Source organism: Macrobrachium rosenbergii, chromosome 3, assembly GCF_040412425.1.
Source record: "Macrobrachium rosenbergii isolate ZJJX-2024 chromosome 3, ASM4041242v1, whole genome shotgun sequence".
NCBI lineage: Eukaryota > Metazoa > Arthropoda > Malacostraca > Decapoda > Palaemonidae > Macrobrachium > Macrobrachium rosenbergii.
This window is the reverse complement of record NC_089743.1, coordinates 25,586,762-25,608,375: the sequence shown is the minus strand read 5'-3', so window position 1 is coordinate 25,608,375 and position 21,614 is coordinate 25,586,762. Positions and strand designations below refer to the sequence as shown.

General features: G+C 38.3%; 1 protein-coding gene across 1 annotated transcript in view; it reads right to left on the bottom strand.

Annotated features, from left to right (window-relative positions):
• LOC136853488 (sortilin-related receptor-like) overlaps positions 1–21,614 on the bottom strand; it is a 159,341-nt gene that overhangs the window by 122,347 nt on the left and 15,380 nt on the right. The window contains exons 3-5 of the mRNA XM_067129110.1: positions 13,906–14,031; positions 11,372–11,560; positions 1,557–1,712 (exon numbers count right to left, since the gene is read on the bottom strand). Of these exons, the coding sequence (XP_066985211.1) occupies positions 1,557–1,712; positions 11,372–11,560; positions 13,906–14,031 (471 nt within the window). The remainder of the gene's footprint in view (positions 1–1,556; positions 1,713–11,371; positions 11,561–13,905; positions 14,032–21,614) is intronic.

The following is a 21,614-nucleotide window of genomic DNA, read 5'->3' as shown; positions in this document are numbered from 1 at the left end:
TTGCCGTAATATAGATAGTCGTGTTTACCAGCTAATAAAGTTACACAGAGGCTGCAAATCCCCAGCCGTCAAAACTACTCAGCTACTGGCTTTTGGGATACGCATCGTCCATGGCTGTGTCGCAATTTCATTCGCAAACTCCCTCGTTGGAAAACCAGGTCCCCCCACTTTCCCTCAAAACTATTCAGAACGATGATATAAGTAATGCTATAATGATACATATCTATGTCTTCATGGCGAATTGGAATAATTTATATTAACTGTTATCAATAAGGGTATTAATATCGCCACTTCAAATATGTTGATAAGCGAATCTCGTCAAGCCCTACATTAACATCACCCCATTGCCCATCACCTTTAACCTCCTTACCATAATATCCTCCTAACCCCCACCCCCACATGCTCGGTGCTTAAAAGAGAAAATTAATATCGAAATAAAATACGATTACAATTCTTAAAAGAATAAAATTTCTCTCTCTCTCTTTCTCTCTCCTTGAAATATATTTCAGTCATTATTGCACTTTTTTGTCTGAATTTGGTAATTTCCCTCCTCCTCTCATTCGAACCATCGTAACTATGCATTGGTAGTTGGAACTTCAGCTACGGTTCAGAGAAAGAAGGACATGATCTCTCCCAGCAAGGTTTGGCGAGGTGACATCGGTTTCTTTGGTGGGTGTACTACCTCTTGTTTGGCAATTTTTCATAAGCTGAATCTTAACAGAGAACTTGTGATATCAACTGATCCGTGATTCTCTTGTCCTGCCAAGAACAACCACACTTGCTTAACAGCAGCACCAAGGGTGTCAAACTTCTCAGTTCCAGAGGTCTTTTATTCCCCACACCGTTGGGCTGTGGAGCATTCTCCCTGTGGACATTGTGCAACGGGAACTTCAAATGATCAAGCAAAGATGCAATGCATTACTACTCCAATACTGTAAAACCCTTTTTTATACTTTTAATAACCTATTAGCATTTTTATCCATTTATTTATAAATTCCTTGATTTGTTTACCAATAACTGACCTTTTTGTATTTCCTAACATCTTTTATCACTTATTTCAAATAAACACCATACCCTTTGGAAGCTTTAATTTCAAGCCAATGGCCCTTGTAGGCCTGTTCCAGGCCCATTATTATTATTCATCTTCTGAATAATAATAATAATAATAATAATAATAATTATTATTATTATTATTATTATTATTATGCAGAAAGTTTAATATTTTACTATTTCTGTAAGTAATTACAAAAATAATGCTTTATCCCTAACATTCGGACGTTATCATCAAAACACAGTTTAACAATACCACTAAGTCAGATTTTCAGCCCCTCATAGGTATGGATCAAGAGCAAGATCATTTCAAAATCAGTACATGTACTTTTCAAAGGAGCTGACTGACAAAATAGTAATACTCCCTGAGAGAAAGTCCCATGTAATTATTTATGTCCTAAATAGTACATTATTAACAACACTATTCACCACCTAATCTGCAACATATAAAACCAACAGACATAAAGATAGATCTAACGATTTATCGTGCATAATTTCATGCCCACCTTTCACAAGAGTAGTACTCTGTATAGTGGCAGTGAAGCAATCCTCTTCATCAGAATTATCCCAGCAGTCTTGGCTTCCATCACATCTTCTACTTTCTACAATACACTTATCAATGTCACACAAAAAACTGCCTCGCCCACACCCTGTATTGGAAACTAAAACAAGAATACAAAAAGCTGGAGCATTCGCTGGTTATTTTAGGACCAATAGCACGTATAAGCTCACAGTTACAACCAGATCTAATTGAACATTCAACAGAAAATATAGTTGTTCTGATGCATAGTAAAAGGAGTCTGAAACAAGAATAAACTAAATTTAGCAGGGCACCAAAAAAATTATGCATATGGATTTATCTCAATTGATATGACAGATACAGCACTACTAAACAAACACTGGTTTCTGTGAATGAAAATATAGTGAACAAATACTGAGTTTTAAAACCAAACAAAGTTATTCATACAAAGCCCTCAATAACTTTAGGCCTACATTCACAGTCTCTAATGTCCCAGGCACATTACAACTATTCTCCTCAGTTTGTACAAGCCGATTGCAAAACACAGATAAATAAGGTTTACGGAAAGGGGTCCTCAATATACGTTTGTTGGGCTTATATGAAAAATAGTTCTAGAAATTAAATGTGTTTCATGATAACCCCATCAGTCACACTACGACAAAATTATTTTTGGAAGGGGGTAGTTAAGCTAGTCCTAGGTTTCTTAAGGGCCCTGAAAAATTCAAAATAACAAAATATCATGGTTCAAGGAGTGTAATCCCATGAGTTACTTGGAGAAGTTGAAGACCTAAACAGTAAAAGACAAGGCATTGTTATATGGACAACTTGTTTCAGAATCTTGTGCATGCCATCAAGAACGTCACCAAATGGCCAAATGGTGCTTTGGTGTCATTTGGACTTTGCTATTTCTGCTATAAGGGTAGCAACGGCAAAGGTAAGTATTTAACCAAGTAATATTCTTAGTAAAATAAATTTCACGTATATGTTTATCATTTTGAATTTTAAGTTCCAGAGGCTGTTGCTAGTATAGCAAAAGCACTGTAGCCTACATGCCACAGGTCTAGCACATTCCTGAAAGTGAAAATGATTTAGGCTTATTCAAGCTATTAAATGAAACTTTCATTACTAAAAGATATCATGTAATATATACTAAAATAATATTAAATGAAAATTTCATTCATAAAAATATCACGTAATATAATGCCAGTACTAACATACGGGTTTAATTGGTAATGGCTCTCCGTTTTGAGAAGGTATTGAAAAAAAAAATAAAAATTCTCCATTTTCCCCACAAAAACAGATATGGCTGTACAATATGTTTTGATAATGTGCTGCCAACTGATAAGGAGCGGTAACCTGCAACACTACTGCGAGTCAGTCGGCTCTCTGTTCTCTTACAATAAACGTCACTATAGAACGTAATCTCACTGCAAACCCAACACGGCGCAGTGAGTTTTCGAGCCAAGTCATGCCCCTGATATGTCGACCACCCCAGGTCACGCTGAGGCATGCCTCTCCTGCAATGCCCAAGGCCTTGTCACAGGCCGCGTTGCAGGCACAGACATTAATTGCAGATCAGTAATGTGCCATCCATTCCATTCAGGATGCCCTTCCCGGTTCTGGATCATGTGCTGGCAAAGTCCCTGTCTCTGCTGCCCCAGAGAAATCTGATGCTGTGATGTTCTCCACAGCATTCAGGTCCTGGAGACGTTCGATGACATGTTGGATTCACCTTAACAAGTTTCTGCCGCAGGATGCTGTCCTGCACATTAGGCTTGACTGTGTTCCGGCACTGCAACATGCACTGGGCACTCAGTACTCGGATGCCAAATGGAATGCCCATGCCCCAGACGCAGCTCTGGATGCCATCGGAAACGTCGTATTACGGTTTTCGAATCAGGCAGTGCAGTGGTCAGAATTTTTTGCTCTCGCCCAAGGGTGTGAGGAGTCCGTGAGCGATTATTTCTCAAGGTGCGCTCAAAAAAGCCACCAACTGTGATTTTCAGTGTCCCAAATGTGGGAAGTGTTTAGCTGAATACATGCTACTACATAAAATAAAGGTAGGTCTTAGTGATCCTGTGTTAAAAAGGCATGTGTTTCAAACGTGTGATATATTAAGCGTGCATGCCCTTCAGGCTTTGTGTAGTAATTTTGAAGCAGCGCACCAAGAGGTTGAAAGTGTCCCACGTGTCGTTGAGCGGGAATCAGCCAGCACTTCAAGTGATGACACCACAGACAGTGATGACGTAGAGCCTGATGTTGCGGAGTTGTGCAGCAATTCAGATGCAAAGAAATGCTGGAACTGCAGGGGACGTCATTTCCCTGGTCGAGTGTTGTGCCCAGCAAAAAGTATGACATGTCATGGGTGCCAAAAGCTTGGGCACTTCCAGAAATGCTTCAGGAGCGAGAACAAGGCGCTGCTTGCCTCGAGTGTGGTAATCACTACAGAGAATCACCTCTCCCCCCATCCAACAATCAAGGTTTGTGTCTCCCATGGGAGGGGGAGGTCAGTGTCCACATTTGCCATAGCAGACACAGGAGTGCAGATCTGCATTGCCAGACCCACAATGCTTTCAAGCCTGCACATAAAACCCCTGGAATTGCAACCTTGAACGGGTCTGAGAGACGTAACTAATCTTCGAGTGAGATGCCTTGGATCAATGGCATGCACTATTGAAATAGGTGGGCAATGCACAAACCAGGACGTTTACTTTGTGCCTACAGCCAAGAACTTTTTTATGTCATTGAATGCCTGTAAGGAGCTGGGAATAGTACCACCGAGTTTCCCTTACCCTCCCCCCGTCGCTGCATCAGCTGATGTCACTAGTGATGCAGTCTTGCAACCCAACTCCCCTCAGTCAACAAAGCCAGCAACTATACCGATCCCACCCGTAGAGGAGAACATCCTAAGACTGGAAAAATGGCTGTTACATCACTTTTCCTCTACGACCTTCAACACAACCAGGGAACCTTTACCTGTGATGAAGGGCAGCAATCCCTAAGCACTGGGAAGATGAGGTCAAGGCCCAACTTGACAAAGACGTCTGGGAGGGCGTTATAGAACCAGTCCCAGCAGGGGATGCAACGGAGTGGTGTGCAAGGATGGTTGTGGTAGCCAAGAAGACAGGCCAGCCTTGCCGCACAGTGGACTTCCAACACCTCAACGCCCACTGTTTTCGTGAGACTCATCATACACTGGCACCCTTTGACATGGTTTCAAGCATTCCTATACACATGTATAATACTAAAGCGGACACTCCAATTCAGGTTCCACATACAGCAGCGGATTTTCTCTCAAGGTACCCAGCTATGAGATCGTCCCACGAAGCCTCTGATGCAGACTTGGAGGACGACATCCAAGTGGCAGTAACACGTGCAACTGTGGCCGCCATGGAACAGGACACCTTCGTATTGGATGAAGACTGCGTCAGGAGCGCCGCATCTAATGACCCAGTGTATAAGCTTTTGCTAGCCAGAGTAGCAGCAGGCAACTGGCCCCAACAGAAGTCACCTGCCTTCATCCCTTCTTCAGCGTCTGGGATCAACTAGCCATCAACTAGGATCTGGTAACATATTCTGTGGATCAAGGATACATATGTCTGGTTATCCCCAAAGATTTATGTTGGCAGGTAGCCACCAATCTACAGGCAGGACACCAGGGCCTTGACTCTAAGCTTAGAAGGGCCAGGCAGTCAGTATACTGGCCAGGAATAGGAGGAGACCTTCAGCATCGCTGTGCCCAATGCACCTCATGTGATGAACACGCCCCTTCACTGCCTCCTGAAGCAATGATGCTCATGCCCCCTGCAGAATACCCCTTCCAGCAGGTCGTCACAGCTATGTTTCAGACAGAAGGCAACGTATACATGGTATATGCAGACAGACTAACTGTTGGTTAGAAGAAGCCCACTTCCCCAACGGTGCCATGTCTAACAAAATAAGCAATCACCTTCGAACCTATTTTTCATGTTGGGGAGCCCCAGAACAAATATCGACAGATGGAGGTACAAACTTAGCCAATGAAGAGATGGTCTTCTTCAGGAGATGGGGAGTCAAGGACCATCTGTCGTCAGCCCAGTAGCCCCTGTCTGATGGCAGGGCAGAAGCAGCTGTCAAATCGGCAAGGAGGCTTCTCCGAGAAAACACATCAAAAGGTGGTGCCCTCGAGTCAGACAAGACAGCTCTGGCGATACTCCAGTATCTCAACACACCCCTCAGGGAGATTACCAAGTCGCCATCTCAGCTCGCAACGGGTCACCAACTGCATGACGGGGTACCTACAGCTAAAAGACACCTGTGGTAGCCAGATACTGGAAACAAACGATACGTCAAAGGGAGCTGCAAGTGGCAAAATCGCAGGAGACTATGCGTACCCTTGACACTACCAGGAGACTGCTACCCATCAAACCAGGTACCCATGCATGCATACAGAACCAAGCTACTTACGCGCATTATGTACAATTATGTCAAGAGTGAATCTTATGTTTTGTATATATATATTTACTTGTATTTACTTTAATGCCACTGAACACTGTACTTTATTGCAGCATATGTAACTATGCTATGATGTTGAAAAGTTAGTTACTTCTATTTTTTTCTTTATAGTGTGACATTTACCCCTTTAATTTTCACCATGTATAATCTTGGGGGGGGGGGATGTACGATATGTTTTGATAATGTGCTGCCAACTGATAAGGAGTGACAACCTGGAACGCTACTGCGAATCAGTCTGCTCTCTGTTCTCTTACAATATACTTCACTATAGAACGTCATCTCATTGCAAACCCAGCAATGCCAAACTCTGGTTTCTCAATGAACAAGTGCAACTTCAGTTTTTCCACCAGTATTGGCTACTTTGCACAAACTCAGAAGGCAAAATGCCAGAATGTTCCTGTGTGACCATTCCTTAAGTCTCCTAAATATGTATGAGATATTAAAAAAGGATGGTTTAGAAAGACAAAGATGAAGAAGAAAATACTGTATTGTGCCTCTTGCAACAACTACTGATCCCCATAAGTACAATACTATCCAAGTATGCATAACATCTCCAGATTAAAGTTTGCAAATGAAGAATAACATAGTTAAGTATCTGCATTCTAAACAGCTGAAATTATAATGTTCCTTTAATACACAACTAAAATAGGTATGGCTTTGATTTGGCTACAACTACTCTTACCTCCATTAACCATAAAGATACAGTGTGCTTAGAAAACTGCTGCTTCTACTGGCCCATGAACAGGAAAACTATACAATTACCATTACTAAGAGGTCCCATTCTCATCCTACTGATGAATAGCTCTCAACAGGCAATGAAAGGGATCTGCTACATGAACTGTGACTGATGACAGGGGAGGAACAACACACAGTTTGTACCATGGGTTCATGTTGAGAACCAGCTGTCACCAAAAAATCTGCAGCAGAAGAGAGAGACCAATAAGTCCACAACAAGAGAGACTAACATGCTACTGTCTTGACCAACAGATTTCCTAACAGTAGCATGTTTCACTATACTTGACATAACCACAAGTCTGCTGCTGTTTACATCATTATTACATGTCAAAATATCTATCAAGTCTAATGATAGAACAATGTGCACAAGCAACCACTGGTGCTGAAGTCCAGAGGAGATGTATGGTACTCCTGCAGCCAGTCTGAAACACTGAGATCAATATTGAAACAATTTACTTCTCTGCAGAAATCAAAGGTATTTTTTGACCATGAATGGTTTGGGACATGGAGAAAGGAACCTTGAGGTTCAAGAAAGCCCTCTTCTTAATAAGACCTGTACTAGTTTCACTCTCTCCATTTTGTAAGGGTGCCTGCCACAGATCATATAATAATCACCTTTCACCTTTGAGACCATGAAAAAATATATTAGAACGCTGGCACAATCCCTCACACTTTCTCCATCTCCTTCTAGATTTTCTGCCTCACCTCATCATTCAGTGTCCTGAACTTCTCAGGGTCATCACTGTATGTCCCCTAGTCCACTGACCATGACATGAGGAACTGGGGTATGGCTGTCACTAGAAAGAAAAGTCTGTAACCAACCTGGAAGACCTCCACTACCCAAGGGTCTGCTCCTATCCCTGGCAAGACTGCTGTTGTCTCGGTCTCTGCTACATCATAAACTGAGGTCAAATACTACCAGAAAGATGTGCTCAAGTTCAACATCACTATTCTGGCTGCCATCTTTGTCAACTTCTCTGTGAGCTCCTACAATAAGCCTTGGTAACAAGAATGGATCAATCAGGACCAAGACCCTCAGGTCTCTGATGTCCAAGGAGGACAAAAGGTTGGAAAGATCCTTGGTAGCCACATACTGCATCTCCATGGCAAATTAGTAGGGAGGTACACAACCATTCAAATGCATAGGGTCAATGATGCACTGCTTAGTAACACCATCTCCTGACTTATTGGCCACCTCTGACAATTTGGCTTTCTTGCCAGCAGCATACTGATGACTCTGAAGACCCATTTCTACCAGTTGGGGATAGCATAATACTCCCCAAGGAATTTCTGAGTTATACTGGTTAATGCACGAGAAAGCTACACAACAATGGGTGAAAGAACACTGGTGCCTGCTTGGCAATCCCCCTTTGCTGACAAAGTCAGGTGCATAAATGGGAAGAATGGCCCTAATTATGCAGAACTTTTTCATACTGTTATCAGATACAAAGAGTACTAGAAAGACATCAGATACCCCTTGGCCATACCTGTTTTCTATGCAGAGCTTGATATTCACTGCAATGTTTGACGTCAGAAGTGACCAAAGTTGTGTTGGATGGGTTTTGAACATCCAACCCAACTCTACCACAAAAATTTCTCACCGGAAATTGTGGTCAATGAAGGCTGAATATTTAATACACACAACCCACCACTTTGGAATAGGAAGCATCTTCCTACACCAAACATATCAATTTTACCACCCATATTCTGCTTGCCACTCTTCAGCCAATCTGGGCCCTCTCATGTAAGGGATTTCCTTCATGTTTAGTATTCTTGGAGAACCCGATGCATCAGAAGGAAAAGCACTGTTGGTAACCTGGACAGTCTGGAGCCTCAGCACTGGTATCTTCACCCATCTGTAAACAAAACACATGCTCGAGCAGATTACATAACCATGTGACTGAACTGGAATTATCTAAATAAATACTAAAATATTCTTCAAACAATCATAAGCAACCCCAGACTCTAGTATATAAGTTTTTGTATTCTGATAGAAATTATCTCTTGAATAATTATTGTAAACATAGGCATGCCTTGGTTAATGGACATCTCGCTCAACGGACAATTTGGTTAAAGAAGCTTTGTCTGATGGAAAATTAGCTCATTTAACAAAAGTTTGCTCAGTTTAATGAGGACAAAGACAATCGGGTAGAATATATATGGGATTGAGTACATCACTTGTATGTGGTTCCCAACTGAAACAAAGAGAAGGGTTCAGTCTACAAGTGAATCTTGTTCAGTGCACATCTCTGCTAAACTTTGTGTGTGTTTTCTTATTTGAGTGCTCAGTAATTGTACTGTATAAGTCATCATGGCTAGAGACACTGGCAAGGCAAAGAAAAAGATGAAATCTATAGATTCAAAAGAAAATAATAGAAAAACATGAAAGGCATCTCCAAGTGGTTGATCTGGTGAAGGAGTATGGGGTGGCCAAACAACCAACTTCTGCTATGAGAAAATGTCAAGCCATCAAAGGAGCTGCTATTGCTAACGGAGGGAAATCTGTTAGTTAAAAAAGATCTCAGACAATTGAAGAGGTTGAAAAATTGCTAATCATTTTGATCAATGAGAAACTGTTAGCTGGTAATCTGAGGCCATTTTATGTGAAAAAACGAGATAATTACACGCCAATCTCTTGAAAGCTACATCTGGAACGAGTGCTGATATAGTTATCATTCAAGAATTCACAGCCTTCATGGGTGATTTGAGAAATTCAAGACAAGTGGCATACAGTGCAGTGAAGCACGAGATGGTTGCCAGTTCTGAAAAAGATGCTGCTGAGACATATGTTAAGAGAGTTCAATCACTATATGAAGGCTGAAATTTTGTTCCCAAACATTTATCCTGTTGTGATATGAGAGGCCTGTTTTGGAAGATAATATAAAACAGGATCTATATCACCCAACAGAAGTCACTGCTGGGCACAAGCCAATGAAGCTCAGGTTAACTCTTCTACAATAGGTATTCTGAAAACCTGTTGGTTTCTAAGAAAAATAATGTAATGAAAAGTAAATAATACAAGGAGGGCTAACAATAAAGTTTGGGTAACCAGGCAATTTTTTATTGGGTTGATGAATGAAGTGGCTAGCACAACTATCAAGAAATACCTCATGAAGAAAAATTCCCTTTGAAGGCCTATCTTCTATTGGACAATGCTCCTGCTCATCCTCCAGGCTTGGAGGCCGAGTTGCTGTGGGATTTTAGCTTTTATAAGAGTGAGGTTCTTGTCCCCTAATATGACTCCTCTAATATAGACCATGCACCAGCAGGTCATCTCTAGTTTCAAGAAAGCTACACCAAAGCACTATTCCAGGGGTGTTTTGAAGTGCTTCTAATAAATAGTAGACCTTAAGAGAATTCTGGAAGAACCACTTAACCATCCTCCATTGCATATGCATCACTGGCAAGTCTGTGGGGATGTCTCTTACAGCAATAGACAACAGCTTCTGAGGACAAGGGGGGAAAGGAGGATGTTATCTAGTTCATTAACAAAAGAAACATGTGCAAATTGGGGCAACAAGCACTTTCCTCAAAAAAACATCACCATGACCAAGCTGTGGCAAACCATGTTATATACCTGCTGAATGACAATGGTACCTCTCACATTAGGAACATTTTAACCCATTTTGCTTATGACCCTTATAACAACTACATCTTTGGGAAGTGGCAGTGACTAGACCGGTGGGCATAGAAGTAATTAAATGTTTTTTTGTTCAAGATGTGGAGCTCCGACATTTTTCAAGGGAGACTGATCAATTCTGTTTCAATTTGCAGGTGAATTTTCCTATGCAATGGCATAAAAATTTCCCCAAATAAACTTTTATATAGGTGGAATAATGAGTATAAATTACAGATAAGAGATAATTTTGTACTTTTCTCCCGAAAAATTATGCCAAAAAAATATTTGCAATAAAGTCTTTGTTTTTATCCATAGCACACCCAGATAAATTACGTAGCTACTGCAATACAAAAAGCTGTAATTATAGGAAGGAAAATATGAAAATTAATGATCAAGTAGTACCACATTTTCTGTAGGAAAAGTAATGTCTCCCACGTGATACCCGCAAAAATCCTCTACAGTCCTTTAATTGAGGCATAATACATGAAGCCAGCAGTGGTAAAGCCTGTAAATAGCAAAGCTTATACACATACTTATAAATAGTCGATAAAAGTAGAGAAGTGATTACTTATGACAAGATTGCGGTACAGCTGTAGTTGACATTGCTGCAAAACACACACTAGGAGACTAACAGTTGGTAAATACTGATGGTTCCAAAGGGCGTGTCTTGGAACATTCAAAACAGTAAAAATGTACGCAATATGACTAATAAGGCTGTGATGAAACAACCTAGAATTTTTCAAGTGAATGGGAAACCAATAAGTATTTAATATAAGAACAATGAAGATCAATGACTATTAAACATAAAGCCCTTAAATCAGAGACTTAACACCCCCTTTTACTTAAATACACACCGACTGGTAACAAGCTTGCCAGTCTGCTAGACAAGCAAGTTTATTATATCAAGAGTGCTGGTGAGTTATATTTCCCATTCTTTTACAGATATTTTATACCTTTACCCTGTGTGGTAGAGTGTACAATGGAATCAACAGCAACAGTTGTCAAAGTAGTAGTAGTAGTAGTAGTAGCAGTAAAGCATTCCTCCTCATCAAAATTATCCAGGCAATCTTGGTTCCCATCACATCTTCTCTCTTCCAACAAACATCTTCCACCATCACACAAAAATTTGCCCTTGGCACAACCTACAAAGAAAATCATGAGATGTCTTAGGTTTAGAATGACAAAAAAATATCTGAAGCCAACAGTACTACACATGGAATACATAAGAAACATTACCTGACATGTTTAAGAAGTCAACAAAACATCTAACGGAACAAACAAAAGTCAAATCAAATGATTTAAGGATTCAACATATCTCAAAATATCAAGTGAAAACTAATAAGAAACTGAATTTTTCTTTTGCCTTTAATCTCTCGAGGTATTATGCCATACTGCCTAGTACTGTAACAGGTCTACTGTTCTACAGTCTCCTATACAGTATCTGTATAACCGTGTAACAGTGTTTCTGACACACTTATGGGCACTATTAATCAGTAGTTTAAGAAAGCCTTCATAAAAGCCCTAAAACTACCATAATTTAGAGTAATAATCTTCCTGATTTTTATATTTATTGGCTATTTAAATATTTAGAGCATTTATTGATTTTATCTACTGATTTTAACAATTTATTCTTTGCCCCACTCTTCATCACATAAGAGCAACCTACTATCTTGCTAGTCTAAGTCAAAAGCCTGGGGGTTTGTACCTAAAGAATAAAAATAACAAAAAGAGTAGTGTACATAGCTGGTTTCAGTTGGCAGTTAACATATAATGGAAACATAATTACTTGTGCTGTATAACTGTGGAACACACTTTCTGACATACTCAAGGGCAATAATGCTCACTAGTTTAAGACAGCCTTCACAAATACCCTAAAACTACCATGATTCTGAGTAATTGTCTTTCTGAAATTTATATTCACTGGCTATTTAAATATTTAAAGCATCTATTAATTTTCTCTATTGATTTCCATTGTCTAGTCTTTACTTTTTATCACATAAGTGAAATCTATTACTACAAGGAATCTTGCTAGTCTACTGAAGTTAACAGCCTTGGTATTTGTATCTGAAAAAGAAAAGTAACAATAACAATATGAGTAATGTACATAGTTTCAGTAGGCATGTCACGTATAAAGTAAAATTATCTTCTCAATTTCTAGAATTGGGGGCCTGTTTTTACTAGTACTGTACAGTGTTTGATCTTATTCAATGGTAGACAATACAACCAGAAGCTTATCACTCCACAGATGATATGAGAACTGTTTCTTTCTTTCCAAACCTAAAATAAAAAAATATCTCCCTGTTTCTGTTTCCAGAATTTTCCATCTCTCATGCTCAAGGGGTTGGTTTATTGCTTACTTATCGTCTTCCCAAATGAGAGAACTTTGCCGTTCATCTTGTATGCACCACAAATTTGTTTTCCGTTAATTTATAAAAACTATATATTGGCTATGCAAATAATAAGAAATTACAAACAAAAAAATTTCTGATGCATCCTACTTTAGATCATAAACAGTATTTATCAAAGTAACGTTTTATAAGACACTGTAGTATTAATCCCAAAAGATGTTGGAATTATTTGGCCTTAGAACTCGAAATAAGGCACAAACTGAAATTGTAAAACCTAGAACAGTTTCAAGAAAATTAACACACCAATGAAAACACAGCATCTATCAAAATGAAAAATTAAAATTTTTTTAGTTATAACAGTTACTCAAAATCACTAAGTGAAAATTTCATATGGCCAAAATCTGAAGGAAATTGTCATCTGACGAAAAGCATTGGAAGTTCTCATTTTTTACCAAAATATATCATGGCAATTTCCCTCATTCATTCCATTCCTGAGATATTTCAAATTTAATCAGGTTGAAGTGTATTATTTCTAGGGTATTATGAAAAGCATAAAACTCAAAACACATGACTTATTTTCCTTAACTACAGGATGTAAAACATTTATCATAGCACACAGCAATGAAACAATAAGCTGATATGCATCAAAGAAACACTTAACAAAACGGCTATTATGGTTTTTTCAAATTAAAACTAATTTTTTCCTTCAGTATCAAAACTGTTATTCACTAGATCAGTTAAGCTGTAACAGCAAAACAACATATATTACAAAAATCCTGAGAATTCAAAAACATTTACGTACAACTACATACAAATGATAAAAAATGGAGAGCAGTATGAGGCTAAAGTTTTTTGGGAAGTCTAACCTTCCTGCTGATTCAATGCAAACCTCTAATAATTTTCATCCAATTTCAACATATAATATCAATTAGCAACCTATGTATCAACTATTTACCCCATACAAAAATGGGAAAAAGCACGTTAAAAGAAGAAGTATCAACTATCAATTAAGGATCTATCTATATCGACTGAAAAATTAATTTTCAATTTAGAATATGAATGAAAGAAATTTGAGATTTACAGTACTTACTGAGAGATAGAGAATATACAGTTATAATATATGATATTACACTACATACCACATGCTTCCTCATCGTCTCCATATGGACAGTCTTTGAAAGAATCACATCGCTGATTGTGACAAATAGTGAATCCATCAACACATACAAATACGTCAGCTCCATGGCACCCACCACTTTCCAACCCTGGAGATGAAAAATAAAAAAATTCATATTTCACTTACTGGGTGTGTACTGCACTTCTTTTCTGATAAACATTACATTGCAATTATAACCACACATGTATGTGAATGTTTTTTCCTTTAAGATTTTTAAGATTTATGTATTACTATATACTATATATATATATATATATATATATATATATATATATATATATATATATATATATATATATATATATATATATATATAGAGAGAGAGAGAGAGAGAGAGAGAGAGAGAGAGAGAGAGAGAGAGAGAGAGAGAGAGAGAGAGAGAGAGAGAGAGAACATACAGTAGAACATATAATCCAAAAAGTCCACATTACGCAATATACACAGATGGATCGAAGTCACAATACAGTGGGATATGCTGCAGTATTCCAAAACAAAACGTACCAGTTCTCTCTACCTAACCATGCCACAGTATTTACACCTGAGTTATGGGCAATAGCATCAGCCATAAAAACAATTAGAGAAGCCTCATATAATACTGTTGTGATGTAAAGTTATTCCAGAAGTGCTATAGAAGCCATTCAAAGTAACAATCCAAAAAATAATGTTGAACAACAAGTTAAGTTTTCACTCCATAAATTATATAATAATGGAAAAAATATTGAAATATGTTGGATTCCTGCCCAAGTAGGGATTAGATGAAATAGAGAAATAGAGAGAAAGAACAAAAATACATATGCACATTAAAAATATTTAATAATGCATCTGAGCTACAAGCCAATCAGGAACGAGGAAAGCTGGTACCCTGCTGTGTGATTGGCTACTTCTAACCCTTCCAGCCAATAGTGTGTTGTCATGGAGCATCCAAGCTACAAGCCAGTCAATAATGAGGAAAGCTGGTACCCTCCTGTGTGACTGGATACTTCCAACCCTTCCAGCCAAGTGCGTGTTGTCATTTAACCTACGTCATCACCCAAACCAGATACAGTATGCATTTGCTATGAACACTAGCAGAAAATTTATAATTTTTGTGTTGAATTCAAGTTAACATTTATATACTATTACAAAATAGTAAATTAACTACAGTATTTTCTAATAATATTATTATTATTAAAATAGTTTAACCAGACCACTGAGCTGACTATCAGCTTTTACAGGGCTGGCCCAATGATATGGATGAAATGACAGGTCTAGGCTAGAGGCCTATAGCACTGCACAAAGGCATACGCTCTCATACTGGACCACACTCGCACAATAAATACATTTATACTCATGTTTCCATGTATAATCACTAAAAAGGTATATTAAGATTCAGAATAAGTTAACATTTTAAAATTGTTTTAAAATTCATTAAACGTCCTTAGGGATTTTGTAGTTTTATTATTTATTTATTTTTATATTTTATTAAATGAACCACAGTTCCTCATGAAAATTCGAATTAGAATTACTGAAAATGTAGAAGATTCTGATAAAATTTCCTTCATTGATCTACTTCCAAAATTTGATACTTCCTGCAGATTATATTCTGGACATTCACACAGTAATGCTTGACTGTTATCAACACTTTGCACTCTGGGCATTCAGGAGGAGGGCCATGTGGACTGTTCATTAAGTGTCCATGTGTCAAACAAGTATGGCATATTCGAAGACGCATCAGAATTACTTGTGAGTGTATCTCTCTCTCTCTCTCTCTCTCTCTGATATGATGAACTCATTTTCCAACACTGGTTTTTATCTGTTTCATTACTTTCAGGTTCTTCATTCCATATATTTTGCCATTTTCTTACAATAATTGTTTTTATGTATCTTACATAGTCACTAATTGGGATGTTTACATCTGCTCTTTACAGCCTCTTCATTTCATCTAATCCCTACTTGGGCAGGAATCCAACATATTTCAATATTTTTTCCATTATTATATAATTTATGGAGTGAAAACTTAATTTGTTGTACAATATTTTTTGGACTGTTACTTTGAATAGCTTCTATAGCACTTCTGGAATCGCTATACATCACAACATTATTAAATGAGGCTTCTCTAATTGTTTTTATGGCTGATGCTATTGTCCGTTACTCAGGTGTAAATACTGTGGCATGGTCAGGTAGAGAGAACTCATACGTTTTGTCTTGGATGGATGGATGGATGGATGATATTTAGAGTAAAGACCAGGCACTGGGGCCAAGGCCACTCAGCGCCGTAATGAAGAGAAAATAAATTATGTTAAGGTAAATGAATTCATGAATTAGTGAAGGAAATGGCTAATAAATAAGATGAAGTGATGTGACCAATAAATAAAGATATGAAGTTTAATGAATGATGTGATATATACATAATAAAAAATTTAATGTCATTAAAATTCTGTGTGATGTAATAAATATAAAAGGAAAAAATTAAATATCATTAAAAATTTTTATACAATTTAAAAAAAAAGAGATGATAGCAGAAATATCTGCTTCATCTCCCAAAATATCCGAGAGGGATCTTCCCTGGAAATATCTTTCTCCTAGGTTAAAATATGGGCAGACCACCAGAATGTGCTCCACTGTTAGTGTCTCGTCGCAGTAAGCACACTCTGGAGGGCTGCTCCCTTCTAAAATAAACTGATGGTTTAAACGAGTGTGCCCAATCCTTAATCTGGTAAAAACAACCTCTGTTCGTCTGTTAAGCTGGAATGACGAAGACCACGGCAGTATATTATCTCTAATATTTCTATATTTTTTATTATTGGCAAGAAGAGGAGTAGTCCACCTTTCTTGCCATTTACTTAAAAGATAAGATCTATTAGGACCTTTTAGGTCTGTATGAGGCACTTTTCTGAAAGGGATTTCTGATAAAATACTAGCAGCTTTCGCTGTCCTGTCTGCCATCTCGTTTCCACGAATCCTCACGTGAGAAGGGACCCAACAGAAAGAGACTGATTTACGCCGACAATAGATACGAAAAAGCCACTCCCCAACTTTTTGAATTAATGGATGAAAGCTATTAACTTTTTTAATAGCTTCTAAAGTGCTTTTAGAATCTGAGTATATGACAAAAGTAGTGTCACTACTTTGAAAAACTAAATCTAGGGCAGAGGCTATTGCTGTTAATTCGGCAGTAAATATTGATGCAGAGTCAGGTATTTCACCAGCGCATGCTGTATCACCAATGATAACAGTGTAACCAACACCACTATCTGACTCTGATCCATCTGTATCGATCTTTGCATAATTAGCATGGGAAACGTTGTGCTCAAAGAATTTCCCCCCAATCTCTTCTTCAGTGCAGTCCTTTTTATTAAACAATTTCTTACATACTAATGCTTCTGGAAGAAACCATGGAGGATTTACAGGATATCCTACTTCCAGGACTTTCTGGGATTTAAGATGATTATTCCTAACATCCTCATTCAGTCGAATTTGCAATGGTTTAGAAGTCTTGTACAAGAAAAACTTCGAGTCTGTTTCCTTTAGTACTTGAAAGGAGGGATTTTTGGGAGCACTTTCATTCTAACCACGTATCACAACCCTAGCTCTTAACTTCTTAGATCAAGGGGAAAATGATCTGTATCAACGTAGATGCTTTCAACAGGCGACGTTCTAAAAGCCCCTAAGCATATTCTCAACCTCATGTTGTGTACAACCTCCAGTTCCTTTAGCTTGGTTGGGGAATAAATTTGACAGCCATAGTCTAGCTTAGATCGACACAAAGAGTCATATAGCCTCAGAAGGGATTTCTTATCAGGCCCCCAACTAAATCCAGAAACAACCTTTAAAATATTCAAAGATTGTTTAACATTAATCTTTAGGGCATCTATGTGGGTGGCCCATGTTAATTTATGGCCTATAGTCATCCGCAGAAATTTGACTTCATTTTCATAAAGAAGGATAGACATTGTTTGGCGAATCCTTACTGGATTTGGTTGGTCAGCCTCAGCAAGAGATCAAGGGTGGAGTGGTTTTTCCTGAAACCAAATTGAAATGGTGATATTAATCCTTTGGTTTCCAGGTGCCAAACTAGTCTAGTATTTATCATTTTCTCCATCAGCTTACACACACACAGCTGGTGGCTAGGGAAGCATTTTTATTAAGCTTTTTAATAGGAATAATTATGGATATTTTCCAGTCCTTGGGTAAAATGCCTGTTTCCTATATTTTGTTTATAATCTTGAGTAAATATTTTTTGACATCATCTGGGAGGTGTTTCAGCATTTCATATATGATTGTATCCTCACCTGGAGCTGTGGATTCACTTGAGGAGAGCGCCTCACGAAATTCTCTTAGGGGAAAATTTGTAGTTGTATGGTTCAGATTTTCCCGAATCAAATTTCAGTCATTTCAGAATTCCTAATTCTTTGAAATTCTGGAGAATAATTGTTAGGGCTGGAAACTTTACAAAAGTACTTTCCTAGCTCATTGGCAACTTCAGTGGGCTCTGTGATTAGAGTGTCGTTTATTTTTAGTGAGGGTAATGGTGACGTAACAAATTTTCTACTCAATTTCTTTATTTTGCGCCACACCACTCTTAGTGGGGCCTTGGAGTTTATTCAATAATGTAGTAAACCCAATATTCTCTTTTGGCTTTCTTATAAAAGCACTGCTATTGGCTAAAGCACGTTTGCAGATTAATTTAGACTGAGGGGAGCCACTAGTTTTGTAACGTCTGTAGCACTTCCTAGTCACTTTCCTCAGAATAACACATGTCTTATTCCACCAGGGAACTGCGGGTCTACAAGGTTTGCCTTTTGTTTTTGGAATCCAGACTTCAGCAATCTTCAAAGTAGATTCAATAAAGTAATCATAGGCATCTAGATGAGAATGAAAGGACTCAAACTCCCTATCTAGATTGACACCCCTACTGAATTTATCCCAGTCTGCGTCTTCTACCTTCCACTTAGGTAAAACTTCAGATGGAGCATTTAGGGCATATTTCAAATGGATCGGGTAGTGATCACTTCCATTTAAATCTTCATTAACAGACCAATTAAAATCAAGGTGGATACTTCTTGAAGAAATACTAAGGTCCAGTGTAAAAGAAATGATTATCATGAATGTTGTGGAAAGTCAGTGACCTATTATTATATAGGGTAACATCGTTCCTGTCAATAAGGTTTTCGATTAATTTCCTTTTGCTGTCTAAAAACCGACTTCCCCAAAGGGGGTTGTGGCCATTAAAGTCACCTAGAGAAGTAAAGGAGCTGGAAGTTGGTTAATTAAGGACTGAATATCTCCAATGTTAAAAGCTAGGTCTGGTGGGAGGTATATGGAGCAGATTGTTATCCTCTTTTCCAAAATGACTGAAATAGCAACAGCTGGTAGTTGTATTTAATTGTATTGTGGAATGCTGTAGAGATTTATTAATAATAATTGCAGCACCTCCATGGGCACGATCACCAATTGGGGGATATGATTTAAATATTGAATAATTTAGTCCAGGATTATAAGGAGAGTTGCCTAATATTGTTTCCTGCAGGCATATAATCCATGGATGGAATTCATGCATTAAAACTTTAAGGTCTTCTGTACGGGCTCCGAGACCTTTACAGTTCCACTGAAGGATATCGAGCATGAATGCTAAGGTGGTAAAATGTGCTACTTCTCACTCCTTGGAGGGGGAGTACTGTTCCTCGGGTGGAGTGGGAAATTCTCCTTTATAAGAGATTGTTTTCTTAATCCCTTTTCATCTGAATTGGAGTTCAGGGTCTTCGGCTGATCTTTATATTTTTTATTATGAACCTGATGTTCAGAATTTTCTACTGTGATTCTGTGCACCATTAATCCTATTAGTCTTAGGGCGGCAAGACTGAATTGAACTCAGATGTTTTTGTGCTGAATCTACTTTTGGAATCACCTTTCTTGGAGGAGAGATCTTTTCCAAAGCACTGAACCCATTTGAAGTTTTTATTGTAAAGGTATCATTATTTAGGGAAGTATTTCTTGTGCGCTTCTTGGTAGTTGTAATTGTAGATGTTATTATTTTTGTTTGTGGCTGTGACGACTGATGGCTCTGAACTAGCTCTATCTAATTGCGGTTGTTCCTTTAGCTTATTTTTGTTTGAAGTATTTTTAGAACATCTTCCTGAATTATTAGTTGATTTTGGCACACTTATTTTTGAAGATGAATCGGCAGCTATCGCAGAGGTGGCATTTGTATTGACTTTGGAAGATACGATTTCTGAGCTTTTGGAAGCACAATTTTTTGTATTGGATTCCAAAGCACTTGCCAACGAAAGTTTCTGACCAGTTTGGAGATTTTCATTATTATTTATAGTTCGAGGAATACAGTAGCAGGTTTGTGATATCTACTATCAGATGCAGTTATTGGTGGCCTTACATTGCTGGAATTTTTCATAAGTTTTATTACAGAAGCATAGGTAGAGTTGGCACTTTTGTTTGCCCCCATTACCGTGCGCTTTGCTTCGCTAATGCTATGTTCATTATCAGCCACAGCTAACACTTCTTGTTCAAATCTATATCTGGGGCAAGCCCTACAATTTGGTGTGTGATCACCCTTACATAGAAAACAGTATCGGGCTGCTTCGCACTCAACAAAATCATTGTGCTCTGCAGAGCACACAGAACATCTTTTATTGTTATTACAAGAGTTTTGAATGTGGCCATATTCAAATCATTTGCAACACTGTTTGGGATTTCTTTTATATTTTTTAACCTGCACCCTCTCATGGCCAACAATGATGGTATCAGGTAGGTAATTGGAGGAGAAGGTTAAACGGATAGCTGCATCCCCACCCAGTTTTTTTTACATGAGATACACAAGGAGAACATCGATGGAGAATCTCCTCCTCTTTAAAAACTTGCAAGTCTTTTGAGCAAACTGCCCACCTTTCAATGTGTTAAAGAATCTGTGAGATGAAATACAGTCAATATTTCCTCTTGCAGGAGGTTTACAATTAGATAGCAGAACTGCTTGCGCCTCATTACCAGCTTTTATTATAAGGTTCTTTCCATAGCGTTTTAAATTTCCAATGGGAATGGAACCAACCTTGCTCTCAATATATTCAGTGGCTTTTATTAAATTTGTCCCTCCCTCCTTATAGATAGCAACATGCCATAAAGGGGGAGGGAGAGCTCTGGTACGTGGGGCTGGTCCATGTTCTTCAGTCTTAGGAATAAAATCAAGTGGCTCATCATTTAAGTTTTTCACTGAAAACACTTTCGTGCTGAGAATTGACTCATTTAGAATGTGGCCATGGAGTCTTTGTTGTGCCTCACTAGCTTCCAAGGGAGAGAAAAATTTAACAAGAGCAGAAAATGACTGCTTATCTTTTTCTAGAATTAATTTCATTCTTTCCACTTTGCCAAATTGTTTTACTACACTATATAAACATTCATAATCTAATGACAAGCCTACATTTGTGCAATAAAGGACTCTATTATTTGAATCGAATCCACCAGATTTACAACACCCTGGTGTCTCAGTGTTTGGTTCTGTCCGACAGCCAAGCTCATATCCATGTTCATGCCAGAAGTCGTTGCCAGTGCCGTTAAGTCGTCGGATCCAGGGAAGGGAAAACTAATAGCCACATACATAAATTTAAACCAGTCCGCATGCCGAAGTCCAAAAAGTGCACACCTGACACCCAAGAGCCCCCGCACAGACACCAACAGCGCATT